This window comes from Nicotiana tomentosiformis, chromosome 1, assembly GCF_000390325.3.
Source record: "Nicotiana tomentosiformis chromosome 1, ASM39032v3, whole genome shotgun sequence".
NCBI lineage: Eukaryota > Viridiplantae > Streptophyta > Magnoliopsida > Solanales > Solanaceae > Nicotiana > Nicotiana tomentosiformis.
In genome coordinates this window covers 16,210,127-16,231,745 of record NC_090812.1, presented here as the reverse complement: position 1 = coordinate 16,231,745, position 21,619 = coordinate 16,210,127, and the positions used below count along the sequence as shown (strand labels likewise).

The window sequence follows — 21,619 nt, the reverse complement described above, 5'->3', positions numbered from 1 at the left end:
AGCAACTGTATTCTTCTTAAGCACCTTCAAAAATATCACAATTGTAACACTCGCTCTGAAAATACCTTATGTGAATTTGAGATTGTTCTTCTCACCCTCCTTATACTAAAACATAGAATCCATAGTCATACAGAATTTTCGCAAGTCCAGGCACCATCCAGTGTAAATCTCATGTTTTATCCATACACAAGTCTGGAAAAATTCTCAATTGCTATATAAAATTCTCAAACCCACTAGAATTTTCTCGGGAGTCACCCACTTTGCTCAAATCTAATTGCACCGCCCAAATGGGTCAAAAGACATGTGCCCCATTAGCACAACAACACTTAAAGAAGTAACTCTACTTTAATACCCCCAAACAAATTCATACTCCGTGCATACTACATATTTTAAAAATAACAACTCACTCATCCCATGATTTTCACATACTCATAAAGTATAATATAACCCGTATCCTCTGCAAGTCATAACTAATCCACAAGTATGCCTCACACCAAAACTAAAATTTAATATATAACCATGAAATTAAGCCGTGTGCAACAGGCTCCCCCACTTGGCTCAAAGCCATAAATTTAAGCACTCCATAACTCACAATATCCATACTCTACTACTGCCATAATACTTCCGTCAGTTCAACGAAAAATTCTTCTCAAGCTCATATAACGCCAACCATAAAAATACCCCAAATCATCTGCTAAGCTCGCAATCATTCCTTTTGACACTCAAGTCAACTTTCTCAGCTAGATTCATATTCAAATCTCTATACATATGCCCTGCTGGCAGAAAAAGTAACTCTCCACTCACATATAAGGAACACATCTACGTAGATTACTCTCCAAGAGATAATCCACCTCCCTAGCCTCAAATTGGCATCTTGTTATATCTTTTCACAGTCACAATTACTATGTAATCACTTAGTCAACCTGAGTCCAAACTCATTAACCAGACATGAGAATTTAATTTATCCCAAAATCTAGCAATATGAAAGATCATTCAAAACATTCATACTCGAGACTATACGTCACATTAAAACAAAAATCAAGCACCCGATGGACTTTTCTTTACATTTCAAGGAAACACTTCTCGCCATATTCAAATCGTCTTAACACATCCCACGGTCACATCATACCATCATACCGCCATTCCTCCGCTCATCGAGTCACAATTCCACTTGTAGGGACATTACCGGACATATGAGTCCAAATGTACAAGTTACAACCGAGGCTACCGAGCTTAAGCTGCGGTCTAAACCTGGCCTCAAGTCCTCCAGACTTTCCCATCACCAAAACACAAAATACACATTTTGAACCTCATTCATAAAAATCACAAGCCGGCAATGCACAGCTGATACCGAGCGCTCACGTGCGCATATGAATACGTGGAAGGAATTCAAAGAGTTATGTCTCAAGCTGAATAAATTTCGCATGATAAAGAAAGAAAGATGGGAAGTATATATCCTAAATGCCCTGTAGCCTCTCGAAGATAAGTATGGACGTCATCATACCGATCTGCAAGACTCTACTAGACACTTGCTCGTGACTTGTAGAACCTATGAACCTAGAGCTCTGATACCACCTTGTCACGACCCAAAATTCAACTAGTCGTGATGGTACCTTACCCAACCCGTTAGGTAAGACAATTACCAACTATCTAATTCCAATAATAATTATTAAAGCAATTTAAGTAAATAAAGGTCTTAATCTTATACAATCCCCAAGAACTAATAGTACAAATCATGAGCTTCTAAGAATAGAGTTTACAATGCGAAAATGAAATAAATATATAGTATGTTTGAATAGTACATAAACAAAGATTTTATAAATCTAAGGCTACCATGAACAAGAGGCAGCTACAACAGGAATGCATGTATATCTTCAAATCCTGCAACCATCGAGCACAGCAACAACAACAGCCAACATCTGCACGCAATGTGCAGAAGTGTAGTATCATTACAACCGACCTCATGTACTGAGTAAGTAATAAACCTAGCCTTAGGTTAAAAGTAGTGACGAGCTTCCACCAAGGTCGGGTCCCAAACCAATAATCCACAACATTCCATAACAACATAAAGCAAATAATACCAGAAGTAACTCACAAATACAATGTTCAGCAAAATCATGATTTCAAAAATAATAGTTCTTCCTTTCAAATATATTAGTGAAAACCCAAATCGTTTACCGAAGTTGCCGAAAATATGAATAAGTTTGAAAACAATAATTGTTCCCAAAAATCCTTTTAATAATAAATGATATGTTTCATTTTCCTTCTAGATAGCTCGTATAAAAAGAAATGCATCATTATGCCCATCTGTCAAAAATGTGTGAAAATCATGAATGATGTGATGCAGTACATGAGGAAAATACATCTCTATGCCTGTATGTCATGTGTGCATGCCAATGCGATGCAACTAAATGATAAAATCATAAATAGCCCCTCGGGCTTACCTCACAATCACTCGTATACAGCCCTCGGGCCTACCTCATAATCACTCTTAAACAGCCACTCGGGCATACCTCACAATCACTCGTAAATAACCCTTTGAGCATATCTCACAATCACTCATGCCTCCCAATCAATCAACACTCGGCACTCGCACTCAGTAGGTACCTACGCTCACTGGGAATGTGTACAGACTCCTAAGGGGTCCTTCTACCCAAGCGCTATAATCTGCACGGACAACTCACGTGTTACACGGACAATTCACGTACTATAATATCATATCAGAATCCACACGGACAACTCACGTGCCATAATAAGCCAATAAGGCCTGCTGCAGGCGGGCATCCCCGATCCATATAATAGTAATAATATATATAAAGCTAATATAGCATGCTACGACGTGCATCCCGATCCCAAAAATATCCTTACAATCAGGCCCCCGGCCTCCCTCAGTCATCAATCTCTCCAGCCTCTCTCTCATGGGCTCACAATGTCATGAGAATAGCCCAAAAATGATGATATGATGTATCAATAAATAACAACAGAGACTGAGATATGATATGCAATGAAATAAATATGACTGAGTATGAATTTTTAATTTAAACAAATAATTCACAGTAATATGACCTCCGTAAGTCCCAATAATACTGGCACATAGCCTCAACATGATTTTTAATATGCTTTTCAGCTCAATTTCTTTAACATATAAAGCTGCATGAAAAATGCCAAGATTATTTAACTACAAAATTTCACAGAAATAATTATGTCACAATTTCTATAGTGCACGCCCGCACACCCGTCACCTAGCATATGCGTCACCTCCCAACGATTTACATAATACATATATTCAGGGTTCATACCCTCGGCTCCAAGATTAGAAGAGTTACTTACCTCGAACAAGCCGAATCCAATGTCGAGCGAGCTAAACAATGCTCCAGAAATTTTATTCTGCACATATCAACTCCTGAACGGCTCGAATCTAGCCAGAATAAATTTGGTTCAGCCCACAAAAATTATAGGAATTAATTACATATCAAAATACTAATATTTTCCAAAAATTCAAAATTACGCCGCAAAAATCACATATGGGGCCCACATCTCGAAACCCGACAAAAGTTATGAAATATGTTTGCTCATTCAACCACGAGTCCAACCATATAAATTTTACTCAAATTCGATATCAACTAGACCCTCAAATCTCCGAATTAAACCAAAAGGGTTTTCATAATTTTTCAACTTAATTCACCAATTAAATGTTAAAAACAACCATGAATTCAGTTAATTTAACTAATATTGAGTTAAGAACACTTACCCTGTTATTTTTTCGAGCTCCAATCCATCAAAAATAGAAAATGGGACAGAACTTAAACTCACTGCCCATACTTTTCTCCTTCGCGAACGCGGTCAGTGCCTCGTGTTCACGAAGCACAAAATAGTTCCCGTCCAAATTCCTCCTCCGCGAACGCGACATCACCCTCGCGTTCGCGAAGCACAAAGTGTCTCTGCCTCAATGCCTTCTACGCGAACGCATTTAACCAATCACGAACGCGATACTTCGTTCCCCCTCACTACGCGAACGCGTAGACCAATTTCCTGGGATCCTCAGCTACTTCCTCTCTTCTTCGCGAACGCGTAACACCTCTCGCGTTCGTGATGCACACCCAGTCCACCCTTTTAGAACGCGGTCTCTTCTTCGCGAATGCGAAGAGCAAATATTTCCATCCTCTCAGTTCCTCTTCGCGAACGCGAGGATCCACTTGCGAACGCAATGAAGGAAACCAGATGGTGCATCAGAAAAATTCCAGCAGGGTTCCAAGTCCGAAATCCAACCCGTTAACCATCTGAAACTTACCGAGGCCCCCGGGACCTTAACCAAATACACTAATAGGTCCTAAAATATCATACGAATTTAGTCGAAGCATCAATCACCTCAAACAACGCTAAAACCACGAATCATACCCTTATTCAAGCCTAATGAACTTTGAAATTTCAAGTTCTATATCTTGTGCCAAAATACATCAAATCAATCCGGGATGACTTCAAATTTTGCACACAAGATGACATAACGAAACTATTTCAATTTCCAGAATCGGATTCCTACCTCGATATCAAAAAGTCACTCACCGGTCAAATTTCTCAAAAATTTAACTTTCGGTATTTCAAGCCTAATTCCACTACGGATCTCCAAATAATTTTTCGGACACGCTCCTAAGTCCAAAATCACCATACAGAGCTATTGGAATCATCAAAATTAAATTTCGAGGTCGTTTACACATAAGTCGACATCCGATCACTATTTTAACTTAAGTTTTAAACCTTGGAACTAATTATTTCAATTCATTCCAAAACCTCACCGGACCCGAATCAATTGCCCCGGCAAGTCACACAACAATTATAAAGCCCAATTTGAGTAGTAAATGGGGAAACATGATTGTAATACTCAAAACGACCGGTCTGGTCATTACAATTGGGAAAAAAACCCGATGTGGTTTGGTATTGGAAAATTAAGCCCGACCATAATTGGTTTGTTTTGATTTTAACTAAGAAAAATCAAACCGAAACTAACCCAGCCCTATAGTACGTTTATATATATTTTTAGAATATTTTATATATATAAATATTTATTGTAATGTAATTTATAAATATTTCTTAAATTTTTTCACAAATTTATCTTTAACATATTATTTCAAGTTTATACTTAACATTCTTGAATGGTAAATAAATTCTAAAGCCTATAAATGTAGTAACTCAAATAAAGTTCAAATCAATACTAATACTAACAAAATAAATTCAATTCAATACTAGGAATGACGATAGTGTTGGATAATTATTTTAGTTTTACATTGGTTTATAATGAAAATGCATAACTCAGTTTATTCTTTTTCTTTAGTGCTTAGTTATGTAATTAATATTAGTACTTATTAACTATACTTATTTTTAGCATGACCTATATAGTATTTTTAGATTATGTTAATTTTCATTATGGCTTATTAATTAGCAATATTTGTTTTTCCTTACTTAAGATTCAATTCATAAGGCTAATTTTATGTTGTCGTGCTGCTTTGGTTAGACCGACTACTATAGGCTAGCTACTTCTAGCTTCTATACTCGCCCTTCCACTTTGGTGTAGTTTTAGTTTGTATTGGTACTGAATGAACATTTCCATTTTCGATTGAGAAAGTGGGGGGGCCTAGTGAGCTCTCTAATAGTGCACCGAAATGGGGCCGGAGAGACGGTAAACCTTAGATCGGCTAAGATCGAATTGAACTGTCTTTGATTGAGCGAATCCTGCTCGATTTTTATTTTCGTCCCCGCTTTGGAAAGATTTTTCAGTATTTTCTTATGATGACCTGGTCGAGAGAGTACGATGCAAGGATATTTTAATTCCTTGTCCACTCTTTCCAGTATTTTCCGAAAAATAACAATTACAAGGGTCTAAAACTTGAGTTTCTGCTATATCAACCTTCCAAATCAAAAGGGGATTCCGCTCCTACCGCTAAAGCATTGTTTCGGTCCCTACTTCTAGAAGAGTTGGTACCACCTATAGGCGGCCGTCCTATAGCCACCCGAAAAAGAACTGCAGTGATATTGAATAGGGATCCTACAACGATAAATAGAATCCCCATAAAAATTCTACTAGATCGAGCACCAATGATTTATGTAATTTTATTATTTTATCTTTGTTATTGAATATTTTATTATAATGATATACCTTATCTCATATTATTGTGTTAGCTTCTTGAAAAATATATTATATAATTGTATTTTAGTAGGACTTAAGAAATATTTGGAGCACGAATTACATATTTTATACTACGAAGACTTTACCGAAAAAATTCGAAAACCCGAGAAAAATCAAGATTGAAAAACCCGACTTTGTTAGTTTGGTTTGGTTTATAAATTTAAAACCCGACACTATTAATTTGGTTTGATAATTGAAAAATTCGAACCAACTCAACCCGACCTATGTACACCCATAATTCCGTGACACACTTTGATTTGTTTATTCCCCGTTTTCTAGTGTATTCCGTTTTGAAGAATAAGTACATTTCATGCAAATACTTTTTGATAGTTTATTACTGTGTTTGATGGATATTTTAAAAGAAAAAAAAGAGAGTTGTTTTGTGAGATATATATATATATATATATATATATATATATATATATATATATATATATATAGAACGTTTTTGGGAAAAGAAAAATAATGGAAAAAAGAAAATGAATTTTTGCAAAACATGAAAATTGTGAGCATTTGATACAATTTTAAAAATTAAGTCTCATTTTAAAATAGACAATTAGCGCCGCTCTCAAATCAAAGTGTAATATCTTTTGTTTAGGTTAGTTAGATAAATAAATGAAAAACTAAAACCATCATACAAAAAATTAAGAAAATAGTATTTACACTGTGCTCTCAAATCAAATGGGTTCTATAAATGTTCCAGATCTACTTTCCTTATCCAATTTGCACCTATAAATAAAATTTAGAGACGTGAATTGGAAATCAGGTGCATCTAACAAACTCTGATAACGACCTAGTCTTTTATTAACTCACAAGACCGCAATAATGAGATAATACTCTTAACTCACAGTGATCCTCTGTCTTTCGAGGTATATTTAAAATTGTTCCATTTTATACAAATTGAAGTAGAGCAATGTTGATACTTTCTAAGCCAAAAATATTTATTGTTAACTATTTACCTATAGCAAAATAATAATAATAATAATAATAATAATAATAATAATAATAATAATAATAATAATAATAATAATAAAATTAAAAAAAAACCGCCTACTTAGAGAAAAAACCAAGGTTCATATTCAATTGGTCACAATAGAAGTTTTCACAATAAGCATGAGTTGGGAGTTCGATTGTAATTGTTCCCTTATTCTTTCCTTTCTAATATGTATTTCACGACCCAATTTTTCCTCCGTTTGGGTATTGTGATGACACCCAGTCTTAGGGACTATGTAAGCCTAACACTAGTTGAAACAACAACATTATCTAAATAACTTCCAACAATTTGAAATAGAAATTTCGTAAAAATTACAGTTCCCAAATCTGGTAGTACAAGTCATAAGCTCTACAGAGTGTTTGCTAGAAAACTTCTAAATACAATTGTCCAAAAATAAGAATAAAGAGTGCAAAACGAAAACTTGAAGGTGACTCCGAAACCTGCGAACGCAGCGACAGGTTTACCTTGAGTCTCCGCAGCAACAGTCCACACAGTTAGCTAACGAACAAATACCTGGATATGCACAAAAAAATGTGCAGAAGAGTAGCATGAGCACACCACAGCGGTGCCCAGTAAGTATCAAGACTAACCTCGGTGAAGTAGTGACGAGGAACAGTCAAGACACTCATTGGTCTAATAAACTAAACGGGTACAAGTATATGAACAACATGAGTATGATGTCTACATAAGGACTATGCAATATGCCTCACAATATAGTAATGGCATTAAGGAAGGAAACAACAAGTATCAACGGAATATCATGAAAATGACACAGACAAAGTGAATGGAACACAACCTAAATCCGGAATCACAAATACAGCAAGGACAAGTAATAACTCAACAAGTATGACCGCTTTTACATCAGGTTTTAGCCAACAACTCCACGAGGTATCGAACCTCGGACAAATCATAACTCACGGATTTCAATACCGGAACCCTAACACTTGGCATCTTGTGCCCTTATAACACCTCATAACCGCACTGACGACTCACGTGCTAATAGAGCCATTCTCACATAGAAGACAAGTAAACAAGGGTGAGCATTTATGCTCAACAATATCAAGAACACCTCTTATCCGATAAGAGTGCTTAACTACGTGTATGCTTGTGCAAGTGTCCTAACATAGTCCATACCAACAAATAAGCATAAGGAAAAAGAAGAACGGACAACACGTAGAATATTTTCTCACAGCTTTCACAAGATAAAGCTCACACAGGTACGTATACCACTACACAAATATCAACAACAAGAATTCCCCCAGGCCATAAATTATTATAAATCAATCCCTGACACAGCCCACCTTGTCTCGTCACGTGTGCAATAGTAATATAAATGCCCGTTTTTCTCGCCATACGGGCATAATAATGTTCCTACCTTGTCTCGCCATATGCGCAAACCTCCCCCATATATATATATCGCATTGTCACACCGCATGTGCAAATATCAATAGTAACAATAGCACGGCAGAAATCTCGTGCAACCCCATTACAATAATAGCACGATAGAAACCTCATGCATCACAATAACAAGTACAACAGCAACAATGACAATAATATAAAGTACGACAAGTAAATCAACTCAAAAACTTTAAATCACAAAGAAACGGTAGAACCAATTCACAAAGAATAACCACAGTAAAGGATGTTAGGTGTAAAGAGAACAACTCAACAAGGGAAAAACTAATATGTAGCAACGATCCCACAATATACGTTTCAACAACAGGGAAGCTAACACGAGTCAAATAATTCTAAATAAAACAAGTCGACTAAGATGTAAGATATCTAACTTCTTTTAAGGTTGAGAAATTACGAAGGATATTCAATAATTCAATTAAGGATAAACAACGGAAAAATAATCACAACCCCAATGAAGACTGAACAATTATAGGATGAGATAATAATAATTTCAATTAAAGATAAGCAGTTATGAAAAGATAGCACGGCAATAGAAGAGGTAAAATCTTCAGTTAAGTCAAATAAGAGTCAAATAGGTAATAAGAGTGAATCCTAAAGCAATTAATTCAAATTAAAGCATGTAGAGGTGAAACTAGTAAATAGGAACTTAATCATATCAAGAATAACTTCATACTCAGTGAATATAAGGACCTAAGAACCCTAAAAGGCCAACTTTCCATAAATAAGTCTGAGCACGTACTCGTCACTTCGCGTACATGGACTACAATCAACATAGAAGACTCAAATCCTAAGGGAAAATCCCCTACATAAGGTTAGGCAAGATACTTACCTCGAACCAAGCTCAATCAGTCCGTAAGAAATGCCCTTTTCTCAATTATCCGACTCTGAATGCCCCAAATCTAGCCAAACACAATTGCATATAATGCATACAACTATAATAGACTCATCTAATTAATAAAATCAATACTTAAGCAAAAATCCCGAAATCCGCCCTAAAAAGTTGACCCGGACCCACGTCTCGGAATCAGGTAAAAGTCACAAAATACGAACACTCATTCACTCACGAGTCTAACCATATAAAAATCATCAAATTCCGATACCATTTCGTCCCTCAAATCATGATTTTTCATTTTGAAAATTTTCTTAAAAAACTACCATTTTTCTCAACTCAAAACACAAATTAAATAATAAAAATAAAGATAGAATCATGGAAATAAATAAATTCTAGGTGAAGAACACTTACCCAATCGATTTGCTTGAAAAACCCACAAAGAATCGCTCAAAACTGAGCTCTAGAACTCCAAAAATATTTAAAATGGCTAACCTTCGGAATAAAGAACTTATATTCTGCCCAGGTGTTTATGCATCGCGAACGCGGAAGAGAAATCGCGTTCGCGAAGAAGGAAAAATGAAAGCTGCCCAGTTGTGCTTCGCGAACGCGACAACACATTCGCGAACGCGACAACACGTTCGCGAACACGGAGAGGAAAAATCTGATGGCCTAACGACTGCTCTTCGCGAACGCGTGAAGTAGTACGCGAACACGAAGAGTGGAATGGCATAGCTACGCGAACGCGTAAGCGACACATGAACGCGAAGAGGAAAATGATCACCAGTGCCCAGGGCCTGGTTTGCACTTCGCGAAAGCGTGATAGGGAATGCGAACGCGAAGAAGGGGGTGACAGAACTTTGCGAACGCGAGAGGGTGACTGCGAACGCGAAGAGGAAATATTTCATCCTCCAAAATAACATTACGCGAATGCGAAGGCAAAGATGCAAACGCGATGAAGGAAACCAGATGACAGATAACAAGAATTCAAAATTGGAGGAAATGACCCGTAGCCCATCCGAAACACATCTGAGGCCCCCGGGACCCCATCTAAACACACAAAAAAGTTCTATAACCTAACACGGACTCGCTCGGCGTCTCAAATCACATCCAACAACACCGAAAATACAAATCGCACCACGAATTCGAACTTATGAACTTTCAAAACTTTCAACTTCGAAAACTCGTGCCGAAACCAATCGAACCAACCCGGAATGACGTCAAATTTTGTAGGCAAGTCCCAAATAACATAACTGAGCTGTTCAAACTCTCGACATCGCATTCCGACCCCGATATCAAAAAGTCCACTTCCAGTCAAAATCTCCAAAAATTTGACTTTCGCTATTTCAAGCCTAAATCAGTTACAAACCTCAAATTCACAGTCCGGACACGCTCCTAAGACCAAAATCACCCCGCGGGCTAACAGAACCGACGGAACTCTATTCCGAAGTCGTCTTCACATAGTTCCGACTACGGTCAAAATCCTACGACTTAAGCTTCCGTTTTAGGGACCAAGTGTCCCAAATTACTCCGAATCATCCGATAATTGAATTCAACCACGCACACAAGTCAATACACATAATACGAAGCTGCTCAGGGCCTTTTGCCGCCGGACGGGACTTACATTCTAAAAACGACCGGCCGAGTCGTTACAATGTATATAAAAAAATATAAGATAAATAACTCGAAATGGTCCCTTATATTTGAAGGTACCCGACCAAAATAAGGGATCATTTTGAATATTTACTCCAGAAATAAACATTTATGTTCGAAAAGAGCAAAAGTAACTCCATTTATGTGAACTTGAACTACTATTAGTGTTCGACATATATAAAGGATCATTTTAAATGTACACCGTAAAGTTGAACAATTGTTCGTCTTACATATCATCTGGATCATATATATAGCTATAGCAATAAAATCAAATTAGTTAATTAAGAGAGAGCATGTGGTTTGTGATATTAGCGTTACATTGGAAATTAAGTGAAGCAATCTTGACATTTAATTTATTTACGTATGCCACAATAATCAATGTAAATAAATGTTACGGTAGTGACTAGGTGAGCTCCCTGTTTTCTTCTTCTTTTGTTTCTTTCTTTAATAAAGTTGGGTTGTTACATAGCGTGTTCGTTTCAACTTTCAAGTTAATTAGGATGTGACCAAATTAATCTTGTTACATTATCTTTTCGTGTGCATTATTTTACTGTCAATCCTATCAAATAAAGAAAATAATAAATGACCTCTGAACAAGATTTTTTCAAAGATAACAACAAATAAAAGAAACAAGAAAGACCAAGTAACAACAAAGTCATAGTTGGATACTTGGACAGTTGGGAGTGAAGTTGTAATTTTCAACGGCAAGGAAAAATACATAGGTGAGAAAAAAAAGAAAAAAATCACTTTTTTCCCCCGTTTTTTCGACTAATTCATATTCAAGCAGAAAAGATTACTAGGAGAACAATCAAGAAAAATACCCATGGAAGTCTTTCGATCTCAGAGTTCAAAACCAAGACTCATCTTTTATGGAGTGTGCATTACCTGGAAAAGTTTTTTCCGAAGAATTTATTAAAAACTAAATTATTCAAACACTTTTTTGATTTGTAATTATGTTGGTCTAAGTCGGAGTCTATGAAAAATATGTTATTTATATCCATAAAGTAGTAATAACGTTGTGCACATATTATTCTTTCCATACTTCACTCGTAAAATTACACCGAATTTATCGTTCTCCTTGTTATTTTTCGTTTTCCGAAATTTTTAGTTTACAGTTTTTAAAAATAAACTTCTCCAAAAATTTTTGGTTAAAAAGAAAAAAGGGGAATGCTTGGTGACCACACTTTTTCTAGTCTTTCAAACTTACACGCAGAAAACGGAGTACAAGTATTTACTTCCCTTTAATATCTCTATTTCTGATCTCCTAATATTTCATACGGTTACACACATAGGCTACAAAATAAATTTCTTCCTCTACACGCCTCATCAATCGAAGAAGCGACTAGTGTTTCTCTTTCTCTACAACTCTTCAATTTCCAGACTTATGAATCTCTTCTTGTCAGTATAAATTTTTTCATTTTGGATTAATTAATTACTACTATTTGAGAATTTCCTCAATACACTTTGACATAAACAAGAAAAAAAGGCCTAACAGGGACTGAATTAGGTACCATAATGATGTTATTTTGATTATTATATTCTTTATTGGGGTTTCATCCAATTTTTTTGGGTAATTAACTGTTCTTCGATAGCTTATTGTTCTGATTTGTGGGTAGTTGGAGGACCGAGTTTTGTTGTGGACTATATTTTTGTGAATGGTGTCCCATATTGGTCTTTTTTGCTGATTTTGAAATCTAGGGTTTGACTATCTCATTGTTACCTTTAGTGAGTAGCACTCTATTCCACCAAAGTATTATAGTCGATTTTAGTGGAAGAAGGAAGCACTTAAAAAGGCTTCTCGTTGATGGTTTTTGATAAGGTGAAGAGGGGAGTGTGTTATGTTCTTAATTGAAGGCAGGCATTGTTATGGTTGAATAGAGTGATTGCTGTTTGCAGTTTACTGTATGTAATGTACAGAATGAATAATCCCTAGTTGAAGTGAATAGAATGTTGGTCTCTTTTTGAATTATAGGGTTCTGAACATTTTTAATCGACCCTATAGACAAAGGACTTTTGTTTCTAAAGCCAATTCATTGAGAAACTTGGCAAGGCGAATTGGTAGTTGAAACGAAGGCTTCTCGGGCAGAATTGACTAAACTTACCCACCCTTACAGGAGATTGTTTCAGGTAGTTGGGCGCTACGCTTTAGTTTAGTGTGATTGCTTATAGGAAAATGGTTTTGTTTCTAAAGGGAATTTGGTGAGAAGCTGGGGCTAATGGACAGCGGAGGTTCATGCAACTTGGTTCAGTTCTTGGGCATTTGGTCTTATGTTTTCAAGAGAGAAACTGGCCTTCTTGGAGGCATGTTAGTGATTTAGGTTGGCACGCGGAGATTGATATTAGGAGTTGCACTGAAGGAAAGTGAGTTGTTTTTCCTTTTGTTCTTGTTTGGATAACGTTCATTAGTAGTGTTATGGAAAGAAGTGAGCCTACATTAGCCCCGCAATGGTTAAGGAGTGGTAGACATGTGACATGCTCCGTGACTGCATCATCCTCGTTGCATTCAGGTAACTTTCATGCTCTAATACTTTTTCTGAAAACATGCACTTTCATTTCAGTTAAAAATATTTCCTTTGTTCTGTACTCTTTATAGATGATCCTGCTCCATCAAAACTTGCAAATAATAGATCACTGTCAATGAATATGAGCAATAACAAATTGAGGCATCCTGCTGCATCAGATCGAGCCATCTCACCACATACCAGATGGAACTCCAATGGTAGTAGCTCCCCTAACTTGAGATCTTACAGTAGTTTTAGAAGTCCTCGTCATAGGAACATGGATAAAGACATTAACAAGTATCACGAGAAATCAACTTTAGGAAATCATAGGTCAAGGGACCTTCCTGATACTTTGAGGAAACATCATTGGGAAATATTTGAGGAGGAGGGGTTAAGACACTCACAGTCAGTGATTTCTGGTAGAATTAGTGAGAAATGGCCTAAGAATTTGGGCACTGCTGGTAAAATCAACCCAACTGACAACAATGGCCCGCTTGCTTCAGTTAATAGTGTGGATAATGCAATTGACAGAGGCATCCAGCCCCTAGCAACTGAAGAACGGCAAGCATCACCTGGGTTTGGAAGAGTCCGATCTCCTGGTTTGGGTACCATGACTCAGGGTTTACCGACTGGTGCATCAGGCACTACTGGCAATAAGTCGGCATCTTCTCTGGCAGACATTATGACAGTGGCTGGAAACAATAACCCTGGCATCTCTTCCGTGAAACAAGGTGCTTCTTCTGGACCTTCTTCTCCAATTTCTATCAAGGCTATTAGCAGGGGTCTTAATATGGCTGAAACAGTCGCTAAGGGTCCTCCTTGTGCTCAGACTACTTCTCAGGTTGGTTTTGTGTTTCGTTTATATGTGTGGCTTACATTAGAAGTTTCTCGTGCTCATAACTTAGTGTTTACCATAACAGTTATCCCATGCAAATCAGCGACTCGAAGAGCTAGCAATGAAGCAATCTAGGCAATTGATACCATTGAAACCGTTGGTAGCTAAGTCCTTGGTAAGGGTTTCTGAAGCCATCATATTTCAGATAGCTTAGGTGTCCAATTGCTTATTTAATTTCTTCTTTTGCATCTTCTGGACTTTCTATCTCCAATAATTATATACATGGAAGCTATTTCCCGAAGTTTTATTATGAAGGACAATTAATTGACAGAATGGCGTTGCCCTTGGATGGTACTAACATCGTTATCAAAAGGTTTTAATTGGGGAATCCTTGGGAGTCCTCAAGTAACGCTTAGGAGACTCTACTAAATTGAGCTTCACACCTGTTTCGCTGGTGATGATTGTGTTACATACTCATGTAGTTTCCTCTGTCTTGCCTGATGAATTATACAATTGCATTTATTATGCATAATGAGAAGGCTGTCACGTGGTTTATGTGCATCCTTACCAAGGACAATTCAATGTCAGTTACCATTAAGAATTGAGTAGACAATGTATACATAATAATCAGAGGGAGTACATCGTGTGATGTTCCTGGGAAACAGAGTTGGTCTTTTCTTTATCACACTTCTTTTTCATTTATGATATCATGTGCTTTGCATGAAACACACAAACATCGTTTCTAAAACTGGATTATTTGCAATTCAAATCTCACAATTCAGTTCCAATTAGGAAACAAGCGAATGTATTAGGAACTTAGAGTAATTATCCAAATTAAGGGTAACTGATAGCCTGTCATAACCCGTTTGTTTCGTTTTCTCCCGTTTTTGGTTATTTTGCGATTGCTCTGAACTGCATTTTGCCATCAGATAATTAAGATTATTCACTTCAAATAGCTATTTCTCATTATTGGCTTATCTATTCAGTTTCTCCTTCAGTCAGAAAGTAACACAGAAGTAGCATATATACCATCAGGCACATCCGTCTTATTGGCTTTGCAATCTTTTCCTCTGTAGTCAATACTTCTGCCAATTAAAAATGTGTACTTTGGTCTTTCCACATAGTTGATGCTTGAAATAGTTCCTCAAGTATGAGGAGGAAAGAAAAAAAGTCTCATCTTGTCTTTCTTCTTTAACATTTAACTGGAAGAAAAAACACTCTATTAAGTTTGTTTTGAGATGTTAGAAACTTGGAGAATTATCCGTACATTTATTTCAGTTATTAATGAACTGTTTTTCAAAAATTTCCTAAAACAATTAAATTGTGAGATTTTCATAACTATTTTAAAGATTCGTGCATTGATTCACAACTTCGGGAGTTGGTGAACGCTCTTCCTTTTTATCCTCAATCCGGTAATTATGGCTTGTGGATTTGGATCCTTCACGTCTTCATCCTTTTGAGCTCAATTTAATTCTTAAATTGAACTGGTTCTTGTTTTTAATCCTTGATCTGGACCAATGCTTGTGGATTTTGATTCTTCGTGTCTCCATGCTTTTTTGCTCAATTGTTAAAAGCTATTTTATTGTTGTATAAATTGCCTTGGCCCTATATCTTAATTATAAGTTAACTTACCTCCCTCCTGCTGTCATAAAAGTGAAATTTGAAGCTGTCTTGTACTTTTAAACCCTGAAATTTACAGACTGGACTGAGTTCAACCAACAACCAGGCCTAGTGGTGCTGCATATTTTCCTCATCAGTGTATACGTGTTCCTTATTGGTTATCTTTTCTCCAGACCACTGGCGGGCTTGGGGGAGGTTTTGGATTTACATTCTAACAACAGATTTGCGCATGAAAGTATGTGGTCATAGCCAAGCAAGATGCAAAAGGTGTTCATCTTTTAGCAAAATGTCTCTTTAGTTAAGTGGAATTGTGAATGAGTCCTTGAAATTGACCACAGTGAATGAGCCCACGAAATATAACTATAGCCATTCCATTTTTTCAAAACCTTTTCTACTCCTAAATTTCTGATTTCTTATAACGAGTCAATTCCGAGAAAAATATTGTTGTTATCAAACATTGCATACAATAATCGTTGGATTTAGAGTTGTGAGGGATTCGAGGATTGAAGGGGGTGGGTGTGGAAAGAATACAAAAATCAAGAATGGTTTTTTGCATTATGATTGAGTTACATCATTGTGACAAAGCATTTTTCCTTCGAGGATGATATTAAACTTACCAACTATTATCCTGACTGATCTTCATGAATCAGGAGGTACTCCCTCCGTTCACTTTTAGTTGTCAAATATTCTAAAAATAAATTTTCATTTTTACTTATCACTTTTCGCATATCAATATAAAAATAATTTATTTTTCTTGTTTTGCCCTTAACATTAATTACTTATTCCAAATCCATTAATAGCCTGTTTGGCCAAGCTTCTTTTGAGGCAAAAGCGTTTTTTTTTTGTAAGCGCTTTTTTTCTAAAGTTAAAGTGTTTGATCAAGCTTTTGAAAGGAAAAAAAGTGCTTTTGAGGAGAAGCAGAAGCAGTTTGGAGAAGCAGAAAAAAGTAGCTTCTCTCCAAAAACACTTTTTTGAAAAGCACTTTTGAGAAAAATACACTTAGAAGCAGTTTTTTAAAGCTTGGCCAAACACCAATTGCTGCTCAAAAGTGCTTTTCAGATTAATTAGCCAAACACAAACTGTTTCTCACCCAAAGTACTTTTGAGAAAAGCACTTTTGAGAAAAAAACACTTCTCAAAATAAGCTGATTTTTGCAGCTTGGCCAAACGGGCTATAAGACTATACACAAATTAATATGGGTATCATGGTAAATTATGCACTTTATTTATTATTTATTAAGGGGTGTGCAAAGTCAATAATGGACAAGTAAAAGTGAACGGAGTGAGTAGTATTATTCATGAGCTGTTCCTTGTTCATATTGCTTGTACATGTCACAGGTTCTTCCTGTCGGTGAAATTTGACACCTAGTTTGGTCATGTAAGGTAGACGTGACAAATTTACTAACTCGGGGAGGACAAACCTTTTTCCTACCAATACCGATCTTTTATTTTCCTCGAAATAGCAAATCCTGATTTTGTAGGTGATGCTTTAAGGGGCCACTTGTGAAAAGCATACAAGGTGATTTGTTTTCCAACTTCTGTGGCCTGTAATGGAAAATACAAAACATATTAAAATACTAAAACCAAGAAGGAAGCACCTACAGTCACATGGATGAATTGTTGAAAAATTGCCACCATTTCAAAGGAAAATTATTTATAATGAAAACTGTGGCTAACTGAGGGGAAAAGACAGATCGAATGGTTGAATGCCCTCTCCATGTTGGCCTTTTATCAATTGGATTAAAAGAAGTTTTTGACACTCTTCATAGTATTATCTACTCCTCCAGTATTGCTCCTTTCATGTATCTGAAGTTGTCTACATCATTGAGTTTTCTGTTTGGCATATCTATGTCAGTGGACAAATTTAAAATAATTTCTCGAATTTACTGTCTAGCTAGGAAGTCTCCCAGGACTGAAGGGCAGAGATTCAGGACAGCAGCTTTTGTTGTATTATTTCGTTTTTTTTATTGGTGTTATTTAGAATTATATCTAGATTCCAATAACAGGGAACGGCTCTGATATGCTCTCCTATACAGACACGTGCTACAACTATTATTATGGTAACATATTGCATGTCTTCCCAAAGGAGTTAATTGGAGGGAAATTGATAAGTGGACTAGGTTAGAGACATGAGATTATGGAAAGAAGTTAATTAGTGAAAGAGGGCAGAAAGTAATAATTTGTTGCCTATTTTAGAGAATGCATAAAGTTTGATGAAGTTTTGGTAGAATACGAGATACTTATTGAAGCTGCAGAAATTAAAAAATGTACACTGCAACAATCACATTTAAAGGGTCTGATCTTTCGTTTAATAGATAGACTTTACCGAATCATTTCAGCTGAATCTTTTTACCGCTAGCTTTTCTCCTTGAAGATCCCTTTTTTTTGAGGATTAGTGATGGTGCTAGGCTTGAATTACTTTCATGATAACATACATTCCTGCAATCTTTAATTTCAGGTACCAAATCCTTCCGATAAACCAAGAACCAAGGTTGAGCAGCTGCAGCAAACTGTCTCATCATCTCCTGTCAATCACAGTATCCCAAGCAAGCTTCACATCTTTAAGCCAACAAGAGAGAGGAATGGTGTTTCTTATGGTGTGAACAGTAACTTGAGCCCAAATGCTCACAGCAAAGGGCCAAATACCCTTCTTGCTGTTCCCGTATCTGCCTCCACACAGGGCCCAACAAATAACGTTGCTTCCTCTACCTCTGAACGCAAGCCTGTTGGGTTAATGGTGGAAAAAAGGTTGTCATCCCAAGCTCGGAGTCGAAATGATTTTTTCAATCTTATGAGAAAGAAATCTATTGCAAGCAGTTCAGCTGTCAATGGTGCAGGATGTGCTGTATCACCACCTTTAGATAAGTCTGGTATTTCAGAAGTTTTGACTGCGCCTGGTATCCCTCAGGATCAAGATGCTGCATTATCTGAGGAGAGATCAAGGATTGAGAACTCAACTGAGATATTGGGTGAAAATACATGCAATGATGACTCTTATGAGGGGAAGAATAGTACCAACAAGAGTTTTTCAAAGGCTGATGCAATCTTGTGTTCAGAAGAGGAAGAGGCTGCATTTTTGCGTTCTCTAGGTTGGGAGGAAAATGCTGATGAGGGCGGCCTTACCGAGGAGGAGATCAGTTCCTTCTACAGAGATGTTACAAAGGTATTTATTTTTATTTCTATTTGACACACCATATTCTCGAATGCATGGAACAGTTGAAATTTTGTCATAACATGCTGTGATAGTTTGTATGGACCGGGTTTTTATTGTATTATTAGCATATATATGTATATGTGTGTGTGTATATATATATACACACAGACACATACATACATACATACTTTCTGTTTGGAGGTGTAGGCTTTGTGGAATCGCCATTTGGATGCGGTTAGAAGTACACGCTCCAGCTTATTCATTTGAAAACGTTTTCTAGCATTAATAGCTGTCTTTTTTTGTGCGTGCAGTACATCAATTCGAAGCTGTCACTTAAAGTTATGCAAGGAGTGCAATCAGGATTTATTTTGCCTCTCCACTCTGGAATTGGAGATGTTGGTGGTATTTCTTCTTGATCTTGCTCAACCTGAATGAAACACCAAAATGGCTATTGAATTTTGTTAGTACTTTATTAGAGGTGGCAAAATGTTCTGATCCTTGTTTTGGTCATTCCATAGATTTTGGGGTGGAGATTGAGCGAAGCAATGAGAATAGAGAGAGTGAGGCAATGCTTACTGTGTTTTTTAGGGAGTGAATAGGAATAATCTCGGTTGTCTAGTTCTGTGGATGGATTCTGATTGGCTATGGCAACCTTCATACTTTACAGATTTTCGACCTTTTAGAGACCCTGTTCATATAATATATGTTTTTTATTTATTTATTATTATTTTTTTAATATATGCTTTTGATGGTCCAGGTTTATATTTAGAGCTCTTAAGGAAAGTTGGGAAAGAATTCCCCAAGGATGACCCTTACGTTAGTGTTAAAATGTTAGTATGCTTAACTCGACAGAAGAAATTACTTTGTTAAGAATGCACCTGTTTCTGGGTTATATTTATTGTTATTTAATAAGTAATGTCGATGTAGTATGTTGAATATGTGGATTTGTAATGGTTCTTTAAACCGTTGACGGTACAAACTATCGTTTTCCCCCTGTGCTTCTTTATTCTTTAATACTTGTATCTTTTTTATTTTGCTCTTCTGGAGCTGACAATAAATAAAGATTGGTGATTTAGACCTTCCACGTACAGCAGTAAATAACTGGGGAAAATGAAGACATTCAAAGTCAAAGTTTTAACTGAACAACGTATTCCATAACTTCATTTTTCACGACTGAAGTAAACCGAGTAAAAACCTGTATTCCGCCAATCTTCTGCTGATTTTAAAATTATGTGTCTAATTCCTACAAGTACAAGCAACTAATTCTTGACTATTTATGGAATAGGATATTTTTGGTTAACTTTGTAATGGTACCTCAATGGATTAGATTTCCAAAGTCTTAACTCTTAAATATTCACAGCCGAAAATAGTGACCATAGTTTTTCCTTGTGGAAGTAGCAGCACCTCATGCTCAATTATATTAATTAGCACTAGACCTCATGCTCAATTATATTAAATAGCACTAGATAATAGGGATTAGTGTAAAGCTATGTGCATTTTAGACCACCACTTTCCCCCCACACTCATCTTTTTATAGAGTGTACCGCATGGTTTTACTTTTTTTAATTCTATGGCTTTCTGAGGGAGGTGTTTAATAACTTTTAAGATTCTATGTTCTAATAAAGTTAATAAAAGAGGATGACCTTTCAATTGTATGGTAATGATCAAAAGATTAATTTATTTTTAGTTGGTAATATTTACAGTTTGAATTGTGACATCTTGATCATTAGACTCCGACTAACAAAACGGTACAAAGGTTTAAACAAAGGCGAGGAGAAGGTCTAGCTAGAGGAAATTAAAAACCAAAGTCCGGTCAACCATTTAGTTAATTGGGCCAAGTTCTCTTAATTGTCACTATCTCCAAGAATGGATTGGTCCTTGATCCAATCAATTTTATACTAATTTTTCTCATTCTTATTATATATAAATTAAACAAAAATTAGTATACGTCAATGTATAGGCAAGAAAGAAATGAGAATATGCATATATATTATTGTATATCAAATTGGCATCAAGTTCATTCTGATTGTGGTCATAGTGACCAACATTAACTAGAAAATAGGTAGATCAAGTCATTTGGACACATATAGGGCGTGTATCAGAGAAGTTGACTTTTATTTTCAATATTTTTAAGGAATAAATAGTAAAAAAATAAATAAATTGGTGTAAAAGTAATGGCTACTAGGATATATTTTGTAATATTAGACAGAAATAACAGTGAAATATTCAAATAATTCTTAGAGGTAACCGATTATACTATTCAAATTATGCACCGACGCATATTAGGTTTTCAATGACAATTTCATTTTTTTTATTTAGAGAAGAGGCTTTTAACTATTAGAAAATAAAGATTCTTTTGACACAAGAAAGTTGACGAAGATTATGACAAGATTCAAATAGGGTTATCCTATATTAATGTCCATGATATAGATTATCA

At 36.2% G+C, this 21,619-nt stretch overlaps 1 protein-coding gene across 1 annotated transcript; it reads left to right on the top strand.

Moving 5' to 3' along the window:
* The first annotated feature begins 12,304 nt into the window (after positions 1–12,304).
* Positions 12,305–20,176, top strand: LOC104106321 (uncharacterized). Its single transcript, XM_009614843.4, has 6 exons — positions 12,305–13,580; positions 13,667–14,415; positions 14,495–14,584; positions 18,487–19,191; positions 19,494–19,584; positions 19,940–20,176. The coding sequence occupies exons 1-6, from the start codon at positions 13,487–13,489 to the stop codon at positions 20,050–20,052; spliced, it is 1,842 nt and encodes a 613-aa protein (XP_009613138.1). The 5' UTR covers positions 12,305–13,486; the 3' UTR covers positions 20,053–20,176.
* Positions 20,177–21,619: the final 1,443 nt, after the last annotated feature.